This window comes from Procambarus clarkii, chromosome 85 (genome assembly GCF_040958095.1).
Source record: "Procambarus clarkii isolate CNS0578487 chromosome 85, FALCON_Pclarkii_2.0, whole genome shotgun sequence".
Classification (NCBI taxonomy): domain Eukaryota; kingdom Metazoa; phylum Arthropoda; class Malacostraca; order Decapoda; family Cambaridae; genus Procambarus; species Procambarus clarkii.
The window spans coordinates 19,765,565-19,784,275 of NC_091234.1; the positions used below are offsets into that span (position 1 = coordinate 19,765,565).

Sequence of the window (18,711 nt, forward strand, 5' to 3'; positions counted from 1 at the left end):
TCACAACTGCTGACGTTCGAACATATCCGGAACAAGTGCTTCACTGACGAATTTGGTTCGAATCACAACGCTGTAAATGCTTCACCCACGTACTACAAATACCAATAATCGCCAACAGAACCTAAACACCTAACCTAACCTAACCTAACCTAACCTAACCTAACCTAACCTAACCTAAACACCTAACCTAACCTATCCTATGCCTATATATACACAATATGCCAATATATTATAATATTAATTTATACTTGAGAAAATTCCCGTTTTGAATGAACAGCATGTTAAAATTTATGAATGCGTCTGTGGGGTCGACCGCTGGATGTAATGGACTTGAGTCGAGGACGGGTTGGTGAGTCGTGTGTAAACCGTTTTTCATTCATAAACAGGGGGTTTGGCGGGTGGATGGAATGGCCTTTGTCCTTTGCTTATGAGGACGGGCAGCACGAATTGGAAGACGCAGAATCGTGAGCTGCTCACCGGTTTAGTGAAGTTAGGGTAGCTGAGCTCGATCTGCCAACCGTGCGTGGTCCAGGAGCCGAAGTAGATGTGACAGGTCTGAGTGTCGTAGGGCCAGTGAGAGATGTCCATGGGGCACTCGACGGAGATGTGGGCGGGCGGGAACCACACCACCCACCCGTTGTACACCACCAGGTGGGTGTTGCCGTAGTGGTCCACTTCAGTGATGTCTGCGCTGGTAGTTAGTGGCGGGAGGAAGTTGGTATTATACAGTTGACCAGACCACACTCTAGAAGGTGAAGGGACGACGACGTTTCGGTCCGTCCTGAACCATACTCAAGTCGACTTGAGAATGGTCCAGGACGGACCGAAACGTCGTCGTCCCTTCACCTTCTAGTGTGTGGTCTGGTCAATAAATGTAAGGGGTAACCAAGGCCAGAGAAATTTGTAAAAAAAAGAAATTTCATAGTCAAGAAACTGAGGGTCATAATCAAATTTCTGAATTTGATTATGACATTTCATAACCGAGAATGCGTAGAGCCCAGAGGAAGAGACACAGACACGAGTAATCTAAGATGAGGTCTGATAAAGACCTTTTGTGCCCTCTGTAATGCTTTTGCGCTACCGCTCACAGGATGAGTATGGGGTGCACAATAAACTAGCCGCCTTCGGCGGCAACAATCAAACAATCGAGACACGAGAACACTTTAATTATCGGAAGGGGGATGGTAGGAAAAGAAGTGAATATACATACCACTATGCAAAGACTTGCGGTACACAGAGAAAGAAAAACCAGGCATCAGAGCCGTGTAGACGAGACCACACACTAGAAGTTGAAGGGACGACGACAATCGACTTGAGAATGGTCCAGGACGGGCCGAAACGTCGTCGTCCCTTCAACTTCTAGTGTGTGGTCTGGTCTACATACTTCAGCCACGTTATTGTGACTCATCGAATGCGTCAGAGCCGTGAATATGAACGTCTAAAAACAGAAGGAGGGAATTAGATTACCTAAGATTAGTTAGGTAATCTAATCCTTTACTTAGATTAAAAGGGAGCTGGTCGGCCGAGCGGACAGCACCCTGGACTTGTGATCCTGTGTTCCCGGGTTCGATCCCGTGCGCCAGCTAGAAACGATGGGCAGAGTTTCTTTCACCCTATGCCCCTGTTACCTAGTAGTAAATAGGTACCTGGGAGTTAGTCAGGTGTCACGGGCTGCTTCCTGGGGGGTGGAGGCCTGGTCGAGGACCGGGCCGCGGGGACACTAAAGCCCCGAAATCATCTCAAGATAACCTCAAGATAACCTCAAGATAACCTTTCAACTTTGAAACTGATAGGAGCCATGGGTTAGATTCACGAAGCAGTTACACAAGCACTTACGAACCTGTCCATCTTTTCTCAATCTTTGGCGGCTTTGTTTACAATTATTAAACAGTTAATGAGCTGGGAAGCACCAGGAGGCTGTTTATAACAATAACAACAGTTGATTGGCAAGTTTTCATGCTTGTGAACTGTTTAATAAATGTAACCAAAGCCGTCAGTGATTGAGGAAAGATGTACACGTTCGTAAGTGCTTGCGTAACTGCTTCGTGAATCTGGCCCCAGGTTCGTAAGTGCTTGCGTAACTGCTTCGTGAATCTGGCCCCAGGTTCGTAAGTGCTTGCGTAACTGCTTCGTGAATCTGGCCCCAGGTTCGTAAGTGCTTGCGTAACTGCTTCGTTAATCTGGCCCCAGGTTCGTAAGTGCTTGCGTAACTGCTTCGTGAATCTGGCCCCAGGTTCGTAAGTGCTTGCGTAACTGCTTCGTGAATCTGGCCCCAGGTTCGTAAGTGCTTGCGTAACTGCTTCGTGAATCTGGCCCCAGGTTCGTAGGTGCTTGCGTAACTGCTTCGTGAATCTGGCCCCAGGTTCGTAAGTGCTTGCGTAACTGCTTCGTGAATCTGGCCCCAGGTTCGTAAGTGCTTGCGTAACTGCTTCGTGAATCTGGCCCCAGGTTCGTAAGTGCTTGCGTAACTGCTTCGTGAATCTGGCCCCAGGTTCGTAAGTGCTTGCGTAACTATTGATAAGACTTGAGAGAAAAGGCTGGTAAATAATATAGTCATAATATCATCAACACAGCGATGCCAGAGAGAAGGGAAGTATCAGGAGAGAGCGATGATTGATTGATTGATTGATTAAGATTAAGCCACCCAAGAGGTGGCACGGGCATGAATAGCCCGTAAGTGGTGGCCCTTTCAAGCCATTACCAGTATCAAAAGATGGTACTGGAGATCTCTGGAGGCGCAACTGCACCCTGCGTGACGGAAGATGTCTCCCGGACCAAGTGGTGACCAAATGGTGAGGAGAGAGCGCCTAGCCATTACGACTATATAACACTGGGAAGGTGTCAGGATAAGGATTTGGGATGAGACGGGGGGAAGGAATGGTGCCCCAATCACTTGGACGGTCGGGGATTGAACACCGACCTGCATGACGCGAGACCGTCGCTCTACCGTCCAGCCCAGAGAGAGACCGATGCCAGAGAGAGACACGAGAATCAATAGTGGGAAGAACTGTTTAATAGTTTGCGGATTTTGCAACATTGATTGGAATGCCTAGATCTAACTTGAGGCTTATCACAGGCAGTGGAGGTCGGCCTTAAGTCCTTCCCGCTAAACACACACCGAAACTACGACGTTGGTACAACGTTCAAACACGTTTTAACAGCTCCTAACCAGTTATAACAACCAATATATCAAGTTGTAACAACGTTCTAATACGTCATAAACACGTTAAACGAACATGTAAAAACGTTATTACAAGTTGTAACAAGCGGAAAATACAGACAATTTTGGTTTGTTTTTCCAGGGTTGTACTGTCCTCAAGCAGGGGGGGGGGCAAGGAGGGGGGGGGGGAGGGCAAGCAGGGGGGGGGGGCAAGCAGGGGGGGGGGCAAGCAGGGGGGGGGGCAAGCAGGGGGGGGGGCAAGCAGGGGGGGGGGGCAAGCAGGGGGGGGGGCAAGCAGGGGGGGGCAAGCAGGGGGGGGGCAAGCAGGGGGGGGGCAAGCAGGGGGGGGGGCAAGCAGGGGGGGGGGGGCAAGCAGGGGGGGGGCAAGCAGGGGGGGGCAAGCAGGGGGGGGGCAAGGAGGGGGGGGCAAGCAGGGGGGGGGGGCAAGGAGGGGGGGGGGCAAGGAGGGGGGGGAGGGCAAGCAGGGGGGGGGGCAAGCAGGGGGGGCAAGCAGGGGGGGGCAAGCAGGGGGGGGCAAGCAGGGGGGGGGGCAAGCAGGGGGGGGGCAAGGAGGGGGTACTGCTTCATATTTTTATTTTTATTTTATACTTAATCGTTGCAGTAGAAGTATGATTGATGTATGATTGATGTATGATTGATGTATGATTGATATGATTGATGTATGATTGATATGATTGATGTATGATTGATGTATGATTGATATGATTGATGTATGATTGATATGATTGATGTATGATTGATATGATTGATGTATGATTGATATGATTGATGTATGATTGATGTATGATTGATATGATTGATGTATGATTGATATGATTGATGTATGATTGATATGATTGATGTATGATTGATATGATTGATGTATGATTGATGTATGATTGATGTATGATTGATATGATTGATGTATGATTGATGTATGATTGATGTATGATTGATGTATGATTGATATGATTGATGTATGATTGATATGATTGATGTATGATTGATATGATTGATGTATGATTGATGTATGATTGATGTATGATTGATATGATTGATGTATGATTGATGTATGATTGATGTATGATTGATATGATTGATGTATGATTGATATGATTGATGTATGATTGATGTATGATTGATGTATGATTGATATGATTGATGTATGATTGATATGATTGATGTATGATTGATGTATGATTGATATGATTGATGTATGATTGATATGATTGATGTATGATTGATGTATGATTGATATGATTGATGTATGATTGATGCAGTTGAAATGATTGATTGCACTTAATTGTATATGTATAATGGGTTACTTAGTTGTAAGGTGCGTGTCGATTATTGTCCTCTGATGTAGTGACACTCTAAGGTTTCAAAACGTCATGAAAACTTTTAATTAAAAGTTTCCTCTCCTAACCTAACAGCCTAAGCCAGAGAACCCAAAACAGAAAACGGAACAATACGTTAGTTTCGTGAGCCGATTTCATTTTAAATCACGTCAATTTTGAGCCTGAGTGCGCATATGAACGCAAAGGGACGTAGTTTGTAAGAGAACGAGTAGGTGGGAGAGAGAGGATGGTTGTGTTTAGATTCAGCTACTCGGAACAGAAAGTTGCAAGTAGCACGGGCTATGGTGAGCCCGCATGGGAGAGAGGAGTGACAAGCACCGCCAGTCACCTACTTGTTGTAGACGGTAATGTCAGGGGTCCAGAGCTCGTCGTGACCGAAGTGTAGGACATCCAGTCCGCCATAGTCCTTGGGGTCCCACCTCACCCGCTTGTCCTTCCACACCTGCCGTAAGAATAGTAATAATTAAATGAACAAATCCACAAGGGCCGTGACGAGGATTCGAACCTGCGTCCGGGAGCATCCCAGACACTGCCTTAATCGACTGAGCTATCCACAAGGGCCGTGACGAGGATTCGAACCTGCGTCCGGAAGCATCCCAGACACTGCCTTAATCGACTGGGCTACGACAGGGTATGCAGGCGATGAGTCACAATAACGTGGCTGAAGCATGTTGACCAGACCACACACTAGAAATTGAAGGGACGACGACGTTTCGGTCCGTCCTGGACCATTCTCAAGTCGAATCGACTTGAGAATGGTCCAGGACGGACCGAAACGTCGTCGTCCCTTCAATTTCTAGTGTGTGGTCTGGTCAAAATACGACAGGGTAGCTCAGTCGATTAGCTTTGTGGATTTGTTCATTTGATGCATCACGTTAGTGTGATCTCTGTGTGTGTAGTAATAATTATATTATTTATATACAAGAAGGTTCATTGGGTTAAGTAGTGGGGATCCTTCAGTCTCGGGAGACTATGGAGCTGCGGTTTGATTGCTCTCCAGGGCGCAAAGGTAGGTCGATATGGAGAAGCTGTTACCCATGCAGCAGGTCCCCTACCCCTCTCCACGTTGCTGAAATTATTCAATGGAAATGCAAATACCAATACACATGGTTCCAATTTTGTAACTAGCTCATCAAGATTGTAACTTGCTTAGCTAAATGAATTGTGGGGTTCAGTCCCTGAGCCCATTATGTGCCTCTGTAACCCTCTCCTCTACCGCCCACAAGATGGGTATGGGGCGCATAATAAATGAACTAAACTAACATGGTTCCAGCACATTGGGTATATGAGAGTACATAGCATAGATGTTTTTACATACAAAGCCATTAACACTCGCAGCGTTTCGGGCAAGTCCTTAATCCTATGGTCCCTGGAATACGATCCCCTGCCGCGAAGAATCGTTTTTTCATCCAAGTACACATTTTACTGTTGAGTTAAACAGAGGCTACAGTTAAGGAATTGCGCCCAGTAAATCCTCCCCGGCCAGGATACGAACCCATGACATAGCGCTCGCGGAACGCCAGGCGAGTGTCTTACCACTACACCACGGAGACTGCTAAATCTAATCTAATCTAACAGATAATTTTAAGTAGGTAAATTTGAGCAAAATTGAAAACATGTTTACAGGTACAGTGTAAGAAAATTTGACAAAGATTAGTAAAATATACTTAGGAATATGGTACAGTGATTAATTAGATACTGTAATTGCATGTTATACTAGCGCGTACTAGTGGCTTTACAAGAATGTAATTACTATGCTATGTATCCTCACAATCCCAATGTACCTTCTTGTATATGCATAAATAAATAAATAAATATAGATTTAAAGAGTATCGTGGTCTTTAAACTCTTCTTCATGCTTTCAAGTCATATATACGCCCTTATAAACACGCCAGACTGCCCAAGGTAACTTTAGTTCACATTAGATATAGATAGGATGTATAACTACTGTGCAATTATTATATTTGTGCATGTTCGGGGCAGCCTGAGGCTCGTGATAGCTGAGGAACAGTCCCAGTTGTTGTTGTTTAAGTTAAGAAACTTAGCAGTCTCCGTGGTGTAGTGGTAAGACACTCGCCTGGCGTTCCGCGAGCGCTATGTCATGGGTTCGTATCCTGGCCGGGGAGGATTTACTGGGTGCAAATCCTTAACTGTAGCCTCTGTTTAACTCAACAGTAAAATGTGTACTTGGTTGTAACAACGATTCTTCGCGGCAGGGGATCGTATTCCAGGGACCATAGGATTAAGGACTTGCCCGAAACGCTACGCGTACTAGTGGCTGTACAAGAATGTAACAACTCTTGTATATATCTCAAAAAAAAACTGATTTACAACATGCAGACGACGAGTCACAATAACGTGGCTAAAGTATGTTGACCAGACCACACACTAGAAGGTGAAGGGACGACGACGTTTCGGTCCGTCCTGGACCATTCTCACAATCGACTTGAGAATGGTCCAGGACGGACCGAAACGTGGTCCTCCCTTCACCTTCTAGTGTGTGGTCTGGTCAACATTCACAACCTTAAACTTTACACTGTAGTCACTAATTTGCAATTTATAATCTTATATAATGTATAATAATGTGACATCAAAGCATAATAAGGAAAATGGAGGGAAAAGGGAACATGGAACTTACATTGGCGGGGCCTTCAAAATCCCCTTTTAAGACGTCGTATATACCTTCCTCCAGGCTATGGGTCCCCTTTCCAAACAGAAGCGGGGATACCTCACAATAATATATATATATATATATATATATATATATATATATATATATATATATATATATATATATATATATATATATATATATATATATATATATATATATATGACCTTCTGAAGATGTATTTAATATACGAAAGTACTTAAGGAAATTTCCTGTTTCATTTTTCCTCCGTGGTCTGACATTGTCACATTCTTAATCACGTTGTTTATTTTCGTGATATACACATATATATATATATATATATATATATATATATATATATATATATATATATATATATATATATATAGCTTTGACAATCGCCTCCTTATGTCCGGTCGAGATGGACAAGTGGATTAAGGCATCCTGTACATACCAGTTGCGTTGCTCCTGGCAGTATGGGTTCGAGTCACTTCTGGGGTGTGAGTTTTCAGTTTATATATATTATATATATAAATATGGAAAGGAGTACCACCTCTAGCTGGAAGAAGGGGGACCCATAGCCTCGGAGGAAACCACGCATAACGCATTTTACCTTCCTTTTATATATATATATATATATATATATATATATATATATATATATATATATATATATATATATATATATATATATATGGGATAAATGGGGGACGAAGCACATACAAAGATTAATCAAGTGCAATTGGCTTGTTATGTTGAACAGTGTCTTCTGTGTTGACATCGTTATGTTCTTGTCTTGTCCTTACTCTCATGGTGGGTAGAGTAAATAGTTCCGTGATTTGGGTGTTCATGGTAGGTTGTTCTATTCTTATGTGAATTGCTTCAAGAATTTGTTATCTTCTTACACCTTGGGTTTTGTCTATTATACAGGTATTTTTGTTCAACATTTCTCTTGTTAGGGTGATGTCATGGGCTTGTCTCATGTGATTCCTGGGGGCACCGGATTGAAGATGGCATGTCAAACGCCTCGTCAGCTTGGTCGACGTCATACCTGTGTACTTAGATTGAAGGTTACATCCTTTGTGGGGGCAAGTGTACATGTATACAACGCTTGACTGCTGTAGAGGGTTCTCCGTCGGCTTCGGCTTCTCCGTCGTTCTCCTGAAGTAGCGAATTTTTTGAGATATATACAAGAGTTGTTACATTCTTGTACAGCCACTAGTACGCGTAGCGTTTCGGGCAAGTCCTTAATCCTATGGTCCCTGGAATACGATCCCCTGCCGCGAAGAATCGTTTTTTCATCCAAGTACACATTTTACTGTTGCGTTAAACAGAGGCTACAGTTAAGGAATTGCGCCCAGTAAATCCTCCCCGGCCAGGATACGAACCCATGACATAGCGCTCGCGGAACGCCATGCGAGTGTCTTACCACTACACTACGTCTCCGTCTTTGACAGTCTCTGTCAAAGACGGAGACTTGGAGCTCCTCAGCTTTCTGGCAAGAAACAAGGACACAGTACACATTGTCTCTCTGGATCGCCACATTGAGGCGCTGAAAGCTGGCATCTCTAGGATCTCTAGTAGTGTCAATGAGCCTAAAACTAGTTCCTTGAGGAATATCATGGACCCTCCTTGCCTCAGGGGCCAAGCGTCTTGGATACTATGGAAACAAATGGATACTGATGTTCCGATGACTGTACTGTATAGATTTTACTGCTTCACTATGATTGGTCGCGTCAGATGTATGATCAACCCGTAAGTGTATATAGGGGTTAACCAGGAGGAATATACATGTGTAGTCCCACACCAGAGAGAGAGGAGGGGTTATCTTGAGAAGGGGTGGGGAAGGACTTTTTATTATTATTATTATTATTATTATTATTATTATTATTATTATTATTATATTCTATCACAGACGTGGCCACACATTTACAATGCTAAACAACATATATATTTTTTCTTCTGTCCTCCATGGACTGATATTTTGGCGGGCAAGACTCACTCAACAGAAAATGGATGAAAGGGCAGACTAAAGGAACCAATAATTGTTTTTATTAATGGAGGTAAAAGGTCGACACATCACCAGTGAGCAACGAACAGCTAGATCTAGAAGGACTAGGAACATTTATCTCATGGAGTCATATAAAATCCATCGTGAACACGACATAAGGACGTTTGCGTGCATTCAGTGGACCTACCATGACGTAGGGAGAACCTACCATGACGTAGGTACCACCTACCATGACGTAGGTACCACCTACCATGACGTAGGTACCACCTACCATGACGTAGGGACCACCTACCATGACGTAGGGACCACCTACCATGACGTAGGGACCACCTACCATGACGTAGGGACCACCTACCATGACGTAGGTACCACCTACCATGACGTAGGGACCACCTACCATGACGTAGGTACCACCTACCATGACATAGGGAGAACCTACCATGACGTAGGTACCACCTACCATGACGTAGAGACCACCTACCATGACGTAGAGACCACCTACCATGACGTAGAGACCACCTACCATGACGTAGGTACCACCTACCATGACGTAGAGACCACCTACCATGACGTAGAGACCACCTACCATGACGTAGGTACCACCTACCATGACGTAGGGACCACCTACCATGACGTAGGTACCACCTACCATGACGTAGGGACCACCTACCATGACGTAGGTACCACCTACCATGACGTAGGGACCACCTACCATGACGTACCACCTACCATAAGTATCCAGGCGTTGAGGTGAAGGACCTGACTGGTCTCGTCGAACCAAAGACCACGTAGGACGAAATCGAAGTAGACCCAGGTGGTGCCATTGTGGGTACGCTGAGGCATAGTGCGCTTGTCGTAAGTCTTCAGCACCTCCTTCCTGACCCTCTCGTTCAGGCTCCACCAGTCCGTGTCTGAGGAGGAAATTGAAATTGAAATAAGTTTATTGAGGTAAAATACACACAAAGGGATGAGGTAGCTCAAGCTATTCTCACCCCGTTCAGTACAACGTGTTAATATATACATATACACACATCACAAACATATTACCAAACATTTTGAGAGATAAACATATACATTTCCTCCTTCACAAGTAGTATGTTATCAGACGTACACACAAATACTTTTATGACCTAGGTATACTGTATAGACAATTTGCAAGACACATGCAGATAATTCAACAAAATATTACAATCTTGGTGCAGAAGGTACACACACACAGGCTCAGTCGAGGCCAAGAAATGTAAACCCTAGAAACACAAACCGAAACTGTCTCTATTTTCCGCTTATTACAACTTATAATAAAGTTGTTACATCTTGGCTTAACGTGTTTATGACGTATTAGAACGTTGTTACAACTTGCTATATTGGTTGTTATAACTGGTTAGGTGGTGTTAAAACTTGTTCGAACGTCGTAGTTTCGGTGTGTGTTTGACGGGTAGGAGCTTAATAAGAGCTGCCTCGTATGGGCCAATAGGCCTTCTGCAGTTGCCTTTGTTCTTATGTTCTTAAAGAAATTACTCGTACCCTGTACGGAAGATCAGCAAGTTCAATGCACTGACGGTAATATAAATAAATATGTATTCAAGTAAAAGTATATACATTTGTTGTATGTTGTGGAAGCCACCTCCATCCACAACTTGAAGGCCAGATTCGGCAAGGAATTCGAATGTCAGAAGAGTTAAATTGTAATGCAACAGGTACAAGACCAATGGGTTTGTGAGGGGTGACCCACTTCCAGCAGCTGGGGTTGTGAGGGGTGACCCACTTCCAGCAGCTGGGGTTGTGAGGGCTGACCCACTTCCAGCAGCTGGGGTTGTGAGGGGTGACCCACTTCCAGCAGCTGGGGTTGTGAGGGGTGACCCACTTCCAGCAGCTGGGGTTGTGAGGGGTGACCCACTTCCAGCAGCTGGGGTTGTGAGGGCTGACTAACCTCCCAGCAGCTGGGGTTGTGAGGGCTGACTAACCTCCAGCAGCTGGGGTTGTGAGGGCTGACTAACCTCCAGCAGCTGGGGTTGTGAGGGCTGACTAACCTCCAGCAGCTGGGGTTGTGAGGGCTGACTAACCTCCCAGCAGCTGGGGTTGTGAGGGCTGACTCACTTCCAGCAGCTGGGGTTGTGAGGGCTGACTCACCTGCACCAGCTGGGGTTGTGAGGGCTGACTCACCTGCACCAGCTGGGGTTGTGAGGGCTGACTCACCTGCACCAGCTGGGGTTGTGAGGGCTGACTCACCTGCACCAGCTGGGGTTGTGAGGGCTGACTCACCTGCACCAGCTGGGGTTGTGAGGGCTGACTAACCTCCCAGCAGCTGGGGTTGTGAGGGCTGACTCACCTGCACCAGCTGGGGTTGTGAGGGCTGACTCACCTCCCAGCAGCTGGGGTTGTGAGGGCCGACTAACCTCCCAGCAGCTGGGGTTGTGAGGGCTGACTCACTTCCAGCAGCTGGGGTTGTGAGGGCTGACTCACCTGCACCAGCTGGGGTTGTGAGGGCTGACTCACCTGCACCAGCTGGGGTTGTGAGGGCTGACTCACCTGCACCAGCTGGGGTTGTGAGGGCTGACTCACCTGCACCAGCTGGGGTTGTGAGGGCTGACTCACCTGCACCAGCTGGGGTTGTGAGGGCTACAGCAACAAGCAGGGGTCCCAAGAAGAGTGGGAGTCCGGTGGTTCTCATAATGTCTTGCCTCACAGAACTTCCTGTTTCCGGCTCATTAACGACTCTGAAAGAAACAAATATTACCAGACAGCTAATATAAAGCTATTTTATAGATATTAGCTAATATAAAAGCTAATATCTTCCTAGATATTAGCTTTAGGAGTTGTGGAATGTTTCGGTTGTAACACAAACGCCGGATTCATTGACCAGTGAGCGAAATTTGAATTTTGAATTTGAAATGTATCGTTAAGTAAAGTTTTTGTGAAAGACATTATGCTGTTAACATTGTCATGAAGATTGCGTAAATTTTGGAGATTATGAATTCGTATCCATGCATCTGGTCCAGTTCTGGCTGAAGATAAGGACCCGGATTCACGAAGCCGTTACGCAAATACTTACGAACGTGTACATCTTTTCTCAATCTTTGGCGGCTTTGGTTACATTTTTTTAAACAGTTTACAAGAATGAAAACTTGCCAATCAACTGTTGTTATTGTTATAAACAGCCTCCTGGTGCTTCCGAGCTCATTAACTGTTTAATAATTGTAAACAAAGCCGCCAAAGATTGAGAAAAGATGTACAGGTTCGTAAGTGTTTGCGTAACTGCTTCGTGAATCTGGCCCAAGATTCGGATAGTTAGTTTAAACAAGTACTGACACTGAATGAAGCCTCAGTTGTGCTCTAGGGTAGAAATAGCCTAAGCTACTCTATCCCTTTGAAATGCATTTCTTTCTTGTCTCAATAAACATATTTGAACATGTATGTTCCAAGTCACCAATATGTCCCAAAGATTTAGAGAACTGTTATGAGTTACAATGTGTAAAGTCAGTATAATAGGCCTATCGGGAACCATACAAGGCGGGAAACCAAAACAAAGCCTACTTCAGCATTAGATTAATTCTCTTGACAAACGCAGTCATATATATATATATATATATATATATATATATATATATATATATATATATATATATATATATAAACTGACGTTAGATGTTATTCTTAAGGTCAAAATTACGCTGAGGTTTGAATAGCTGGCTTTTGTGCCCTCTGCAATACTTTATGCGCTTTCGCTCACAAGATGAGTATGGGGTGCACAATAAACTACCCCTCACAGGATGAGTATGGGGTGCACAATAAACTACCGCTCACAAGATGAGTATGGGGTGCACAATAAACTACCCCTCACAGGATGAGTATGGGGTACACAATAAACTACCACTCACAGGATGAGTATGGGGTACACAATAAACTACCACTCACAGGATGAGTATGGGGTACACAATAATCTACCACTCACAGGATGAGTATGGGGTGCACAATAAACTACCACTCACAGGATGAGTATGGGGTGCACAATAAACTACCACTCACAGGATGAGTATGGGGTGCACAATAAACTACCCCTCACAGGATGAGTATGGGGTGCACAATAAACTACCACTCACAGGATGAGTATGGGGTGCACAAACTACCACTCACAGGATGAGTATGGGGTGCACAAACTACCACTCACAGGATGAGTATGGGGTGCACAATAAACTACCCCTCACAGGATGAGTATGGGGTGCACAATAAACTACCGCTCACAAGATGAGTATGGGGTGCACAATAAACTACCCCTCACAGGATGAGTATGGGGTACACAATAAACTACCACTCACAGGATGAGTATGGGGTGCACAATAAACTACCCCTCACAGGATGAGTATGGGGTGCACAATAAACTACCGCTCACAAGATGAGTATGGGGTGCACAATAAACTACCCCTCACAGGATGAGTATGGGGTACACAATAAACTACCACTCACAGGATGAGTATGGGGTACACAATAAACTACCACTCACAGGATGAGTATGGGGTACACAATAATCTACCACTCACAGGATGAGTATGGGGTGCACAATAAACTACCACTCACAGGATGAGTATGGGGTGCACAATAAACTACCACTCACAGGATGAGTATGGGGTGCACAATAAACTACCGCTCACAGGATGAGTATGGGGTGCACAATAAACTACCCCTCACAGGATGAGTATGGGGTGCACAATAAACTACCACTCACAGGATGAGTATGGGGTGCACAAACTACCACTCACAGGATGAGTATGGGGTGCACAAACTACCACTCACAGGATGAGTATGGGGTGCACAATAAACTACCACTCACAGGATGAGTATGGGGTGCACAATAAACTACCACTCACAGGATGAGTATGGGGTGCACAATAAACTACCACTCACAGGATGAGTATGGGGTACACAAACTACCACTCACAGGATGAGTATGGGGTACACAAACTACCACTCACAGGATGAGTATGGGGTACACAAAAAACTACCACTCACAGGATGAGTATGGGGTGCACAATAAACTACCACTCACAGGATGAGTATGGGGTGCACAATAAACTACCACTCACAGGATGAGTATGGGGTACACAAAAAACTACCACTCACAGGATGAGTATGGGGTGCACAATAAACTACCACTCACAGGATGAGTATGGGGTGCACAATAAACTACCCCTCACAGGATGAGTATGGGGTGCACAATAAACTACCGCTCACAGGATGAGTATGGGGTGCACAATAAACTACCCCTCACAGGATGAGTATGGGGTGCACAATAAACTACCACTCACAGGATGAGTATGGGGTACACAAAAAACTACCCCTCACAGGATGAGTATGGGGTACACAATAAACTACCACTCACAGGATGAGTATGGGGTGCACAATAAACTACCACTCACAGGATGAGTATGGGGTACACAATAAACTACCACTCAGAAGAGTATGGGGTGCACAATAAACTACCACTCACAGGATGAGTATGGGGTACACAAACTACCACTCACAGGATGAGTATGGGGTGCACAATAAACTACCACTCACAGGATGAGTATGGGGTACAGAATAAACTACCACTCAGAAGAGTATGGGGTGCACAATAAACTACCACTCACAGGATGAGTATGGGGTACACAAACTACCACTCACAGGATGAGTATGGGGTACACAATAAACAACCCCTCACAGGATGAGTATGGGGTACACAATAAACTACCACTCACAGGATGAGTATGGGGTACACAATAAACTACCACTCACAGGATGAGTATGGGGTACACAATAAACTACCACTCACAGGATGAGTATGGGCTACACAATAAACTACCACTCACAGGATGAGTATGGGGTGCACAAACTACCACTCACAGGATTAGTATGGGGTGCACAATAAACTACCACTCACAGGATGAGTATGGGGTACACAATAAACTACCATTCACAGGATGAGTATGGGGTGCACAAACTACCACTCACAGGATGAGTATGGGGTACACAATAAACTACCACTCAGAAGAGTATGGGGTACACAAACTACCACTCACAGGATGAGTATGGGGTACACAATAAACAACCCCTCACAGGATGAGTATGGGGTGCACAAACTACCACTCAGAAGAGTATGGGGTACACAAACTACCACTCACAGGAAGAGTATGGGGTGCACAAACTACCACTCAGAAGAGTATGGGGTGCACAATAAACTAACCGCGCGTCCTGCAGGAACAAACAAGCTGCTCGCCGCCGAACAGTTCAACAGTCAGGGTGTCGAGGCGTCATCTCCTTATATACGTTGAGCGTCGTGGACTATAGGGGCGGGGCCAGTCTGTCTCATGTTGTGAGGTCCTTATACCCTGTAGGTGGTGACGGGCGCCCATGGACGGGGTGGGCCCTACAGGTGTTGACGGGTGTTTAAGGCGGGAGGGGACGTTGTTCTACACGTGTTGAGGGAGGGGGAGGTCGTGGCACTACAGGTGTTGACGGGTGTTTAAGGCGGGAGGGGACGTTGTTCTACACGTGTTGAGGGAGGGGGAGGTCGTGGCCCTACAGGTGTTGACGGGTGTTTAAGGCGGGAGGGGACGTTGTTCTACACGTGTTTAGGGAGGGGGAGGTCGTGGCCCTACAGGTGTTGACGGGTGTCTAGGGAGGGGAAGGGCTTGGCACTGGAGGTGTTGGGGTATGAGTAGGAAGGAGGAGGTCATATCACTACAGGTGTTTAGGGCCGGGGGAGAGATGACAATGCAGGTGTTGAGAGGTGTCTGGGGAGGAGAAGAGGAACCACTACAGGTGTTGTGGGGTTATCTTGAGATGATTTCGGGGCTTTAGTGTCCCCGCGGCCCAGTCCTCGACCAGGCCTCCACCCCCAGGAAGCAGCCCGTGACAGCTGACTAACTCCCAGGTACCTATTTACTGCTAGGTAACAGGGGCATTCAGGGTGAAAGAAACTTTGCCCATTTGTTTCTGCCTCGTGCGGGAATCGAACCCGCGCCACAGAATTACGAGTCCTGCGCGCTATCCACCAGGCTACGAGGCCCCTTCGAGGGTGAGGGTTAGTGACAACACCATGACACTTGACAGACACAGGGGCGGACCCCGCAACACTTGTCCACTCCACTAAATGTAGTCAATTTTACTTCTAAACACTTATCAACATGTGTGAATGTAGGAGAGGAAATATTGAGTATACTGTTGCAGCCTACACAGTAAGCCTAGTTTTGCATAGACGGGTAGGCGGTTCCATGGGTTTATAAACCTGTGGGGTGAAAAAACCTCTCATGGTTTCAGTCCTGCATTGTTGGGCTTGAAGCCGTTCCTCCTTGTTTGTGTTATATCTGACTTTTTGATGAATTTGTCCGGATCAACATCCTTCAAAATGTTCATTGTTTTAAAGGTTTTGATGAGATCCGCCCTGTCATGTCTGGTTTGCAGTGTTAGCCCTGCATGAGGTCCTCGTACGAGAGTTGACTTAGTTCTGCAATGATTTTTTGTCGCCTGATGCTTTACTTTCTCCAGCACAGTTATTTCTTTCTGAAGATGGGGTCTCCATGCTTGGAGACTCCATCTTCAGGTCTTCTTGGAGACCCCATCTTCAGGTCTTCTTGGAGACCCCATCTTCAGGTCTTCTTGGAGACCCCATCTTCAGGTCTTCTTGGAGACCCCATCTTCAGGTCTTCTTGGAGACCCCATCTTCAGGTCTTCTTGGAGACCCCATCTTCAGGTCTTCTTGGAGACCCCATCTTCAGGTCTTCTTGGAGACCCCATCTTCAGGTTTTCTTGGAGACCCCATCTTCAGGTCTTCTTGGAGACCCCATCTTCAGGTCTTCTTGGAGACCCCATCTTCAGGTCTTCTTGGAGACCCCCATCTTCAGGTCTTCTTGGAGACCCCATCTTCAGGTCTTCTTGGAGACCCCATCTTCAGGTCTTCTTGGAGACCCCATCTTCAGGTCTTCTTGGAGACCCCATCTTCAGGTCTTCTTGGAGACCCCATCTTCAGGTCTTCTTGGAGACCCCATCTTCAGGTCTTCTTGGAGACCCCATTTGGATAACTGTAGTAATCCAAATGGGGGCGCGCGCCAGAGTTGAATACGGTTCTTTTCCTTAAAGTCAAAGGTACGCTTGAGTATTCGAAGGGTTGGGTTAGCTTTTTTCACTGCTGCTCCTACCTGTTGTGCAGCTTTCAGTGAATGGTGGATTTTGACTCCAAGGTACTTTTCTTCGTCAATCTTCTTGGTCTTCAGGTAACATCAGTACTGGTGCAGTCATCGGGAGGACAAACCCTTCATGCAAACTGCACCTACTATCAACAAGAAGATTAAGGACCTGCCCGAAACGCTGCGCGTACTAGTGGCTTTACAAGAATGTAAATACTGTACTATCCAATGTATTCTCACAAACCCAATGTCCCTTCTTGTATATATATAAATAAATAAAATAAAATAAAATAAAATAAAATAAAATCTGGTGAAAGGTAATGTTATTAATCTGGTAATTGTGACATGGGTTGTTATGCCCCACTTGCAAGGTCTTGCATTTTTCGACATTATAAAGCATTTTGCCAATCTTCTCACCATTGATGGAGTTCACGTTTTTATTTTCATGTTGTGTAGTGTTTATTTTAAAAAAATTTCTAAGAAAACTTTTCATTTTTAAAAACTAATCTTTATCATTGTGTTCATTGCTGTTTTTTTTATGTGCTAGCCATATGGTGTATTGTGCCTGCTAAGTTTTGTTAAACTACCATTCAAGCTGTCATTGCAATCACTCTGAGCTACCTATGTGCTTATATACTTACAATTTTTCTCTTATCTTTTATTTTGTTATGCTATGTAACTGTTATCATTTTTATAAATTTTGTAAGTATTTACCAACTCATAAGTTTCTTAGATTAAGGACCTGCTCGAAACGCTGCGCGTACTAGTGGCTTTACAAGAATGTAATTACTATGCTATGTATCCTCATAATCCCAACGTACCTTCTTGTATATATATAAATAAAATAAAAAATAAAATTGTATTTTTGCTCTGTGAATTACTCGTGGACACAGTGACTCAGCACCACAATAGGCCATTTGACAATTCTTATCAGACTTTCAATAATGGTAATGAAGCAAAATAGGGTTCCAACTATTGTTATTCAAGTTGTCTAATGATTTCATGTATGAATAAGTAATTATCAAAAGAAGGCACCAAACCGGGAAGGCTATGGCCCTGGAAACACAAACCGAAACTGTCTCTATTTTCCGCTTATTACAACTTGTAATAAAGTTGTTACATCTTGGCTTAACGTGTTTATGACGTATTAGAACGTTGTTACAACTTGCTATATTGGTTGTTATAACTGGTTAGGTGGTGTTAAAACTTGTTCGAACGTTGTACCAACGTCGTAGTTTCGGTGTGTGTTTGGCGGGGCAGCACCTCATGTAGGAATAACTATCCTGTGACGTAGGAATGTTAGATGAACTCATAGCAAGTTTTTTTTTGGTCTACACTGTGTAAACTTTCATATAGAATAGGATAGCAGCCGTACATTGCTGTGTATA

The 18,711-nt window shown here is 45.0% G+C and overlaps 1 protein-coding gene across 3 annotated transcripts in view; it reads right to left on the minus strand.

Annotated features, from left to right (window-relative positions):
- LOC123746632 (acetylcholine receptor subunit alpha-type acr-16) overlaps nt 1–15,464 on the minus strand; it is a 34,066-nt gene extending 18,602 nt beyond the window's left edge. For 2 of the 3 annotated variants that reach the window (XM_069316771.1, XM_069316773.1), the window contains exons 1-5: nt 15,382–15,464; nt 11,757–11,878; nt 9,891–10,072; nt 4,851–4,960; nt 478–691 (exon numbers count right to left, since the gene is read on the minus strand). In XM_069316771.1, the coding sequence (XP_069172872.1) occupies nt 478–691; nt 4,851–4,960; nt 9,891–10,072; nt 11,757–11,832 (582 nt within the window). In that variant the 5' untranslated portion in view covers nt 11,833–11,878; nt 15,382–15,464. Of the gene's footprint in view, nt 1–477; nt 692–4,850; nt 4,961–9,890; nt 10,073–11,756; nt 11,879–15,319 lie in introns of all 3 variants that reach the window. The other variant, XM_069316772.1, reaches the window with a different exon arrangement.
- Between the last annotated feature and the right edge of the window lie 3,247 nt (nt 15,465–18,711).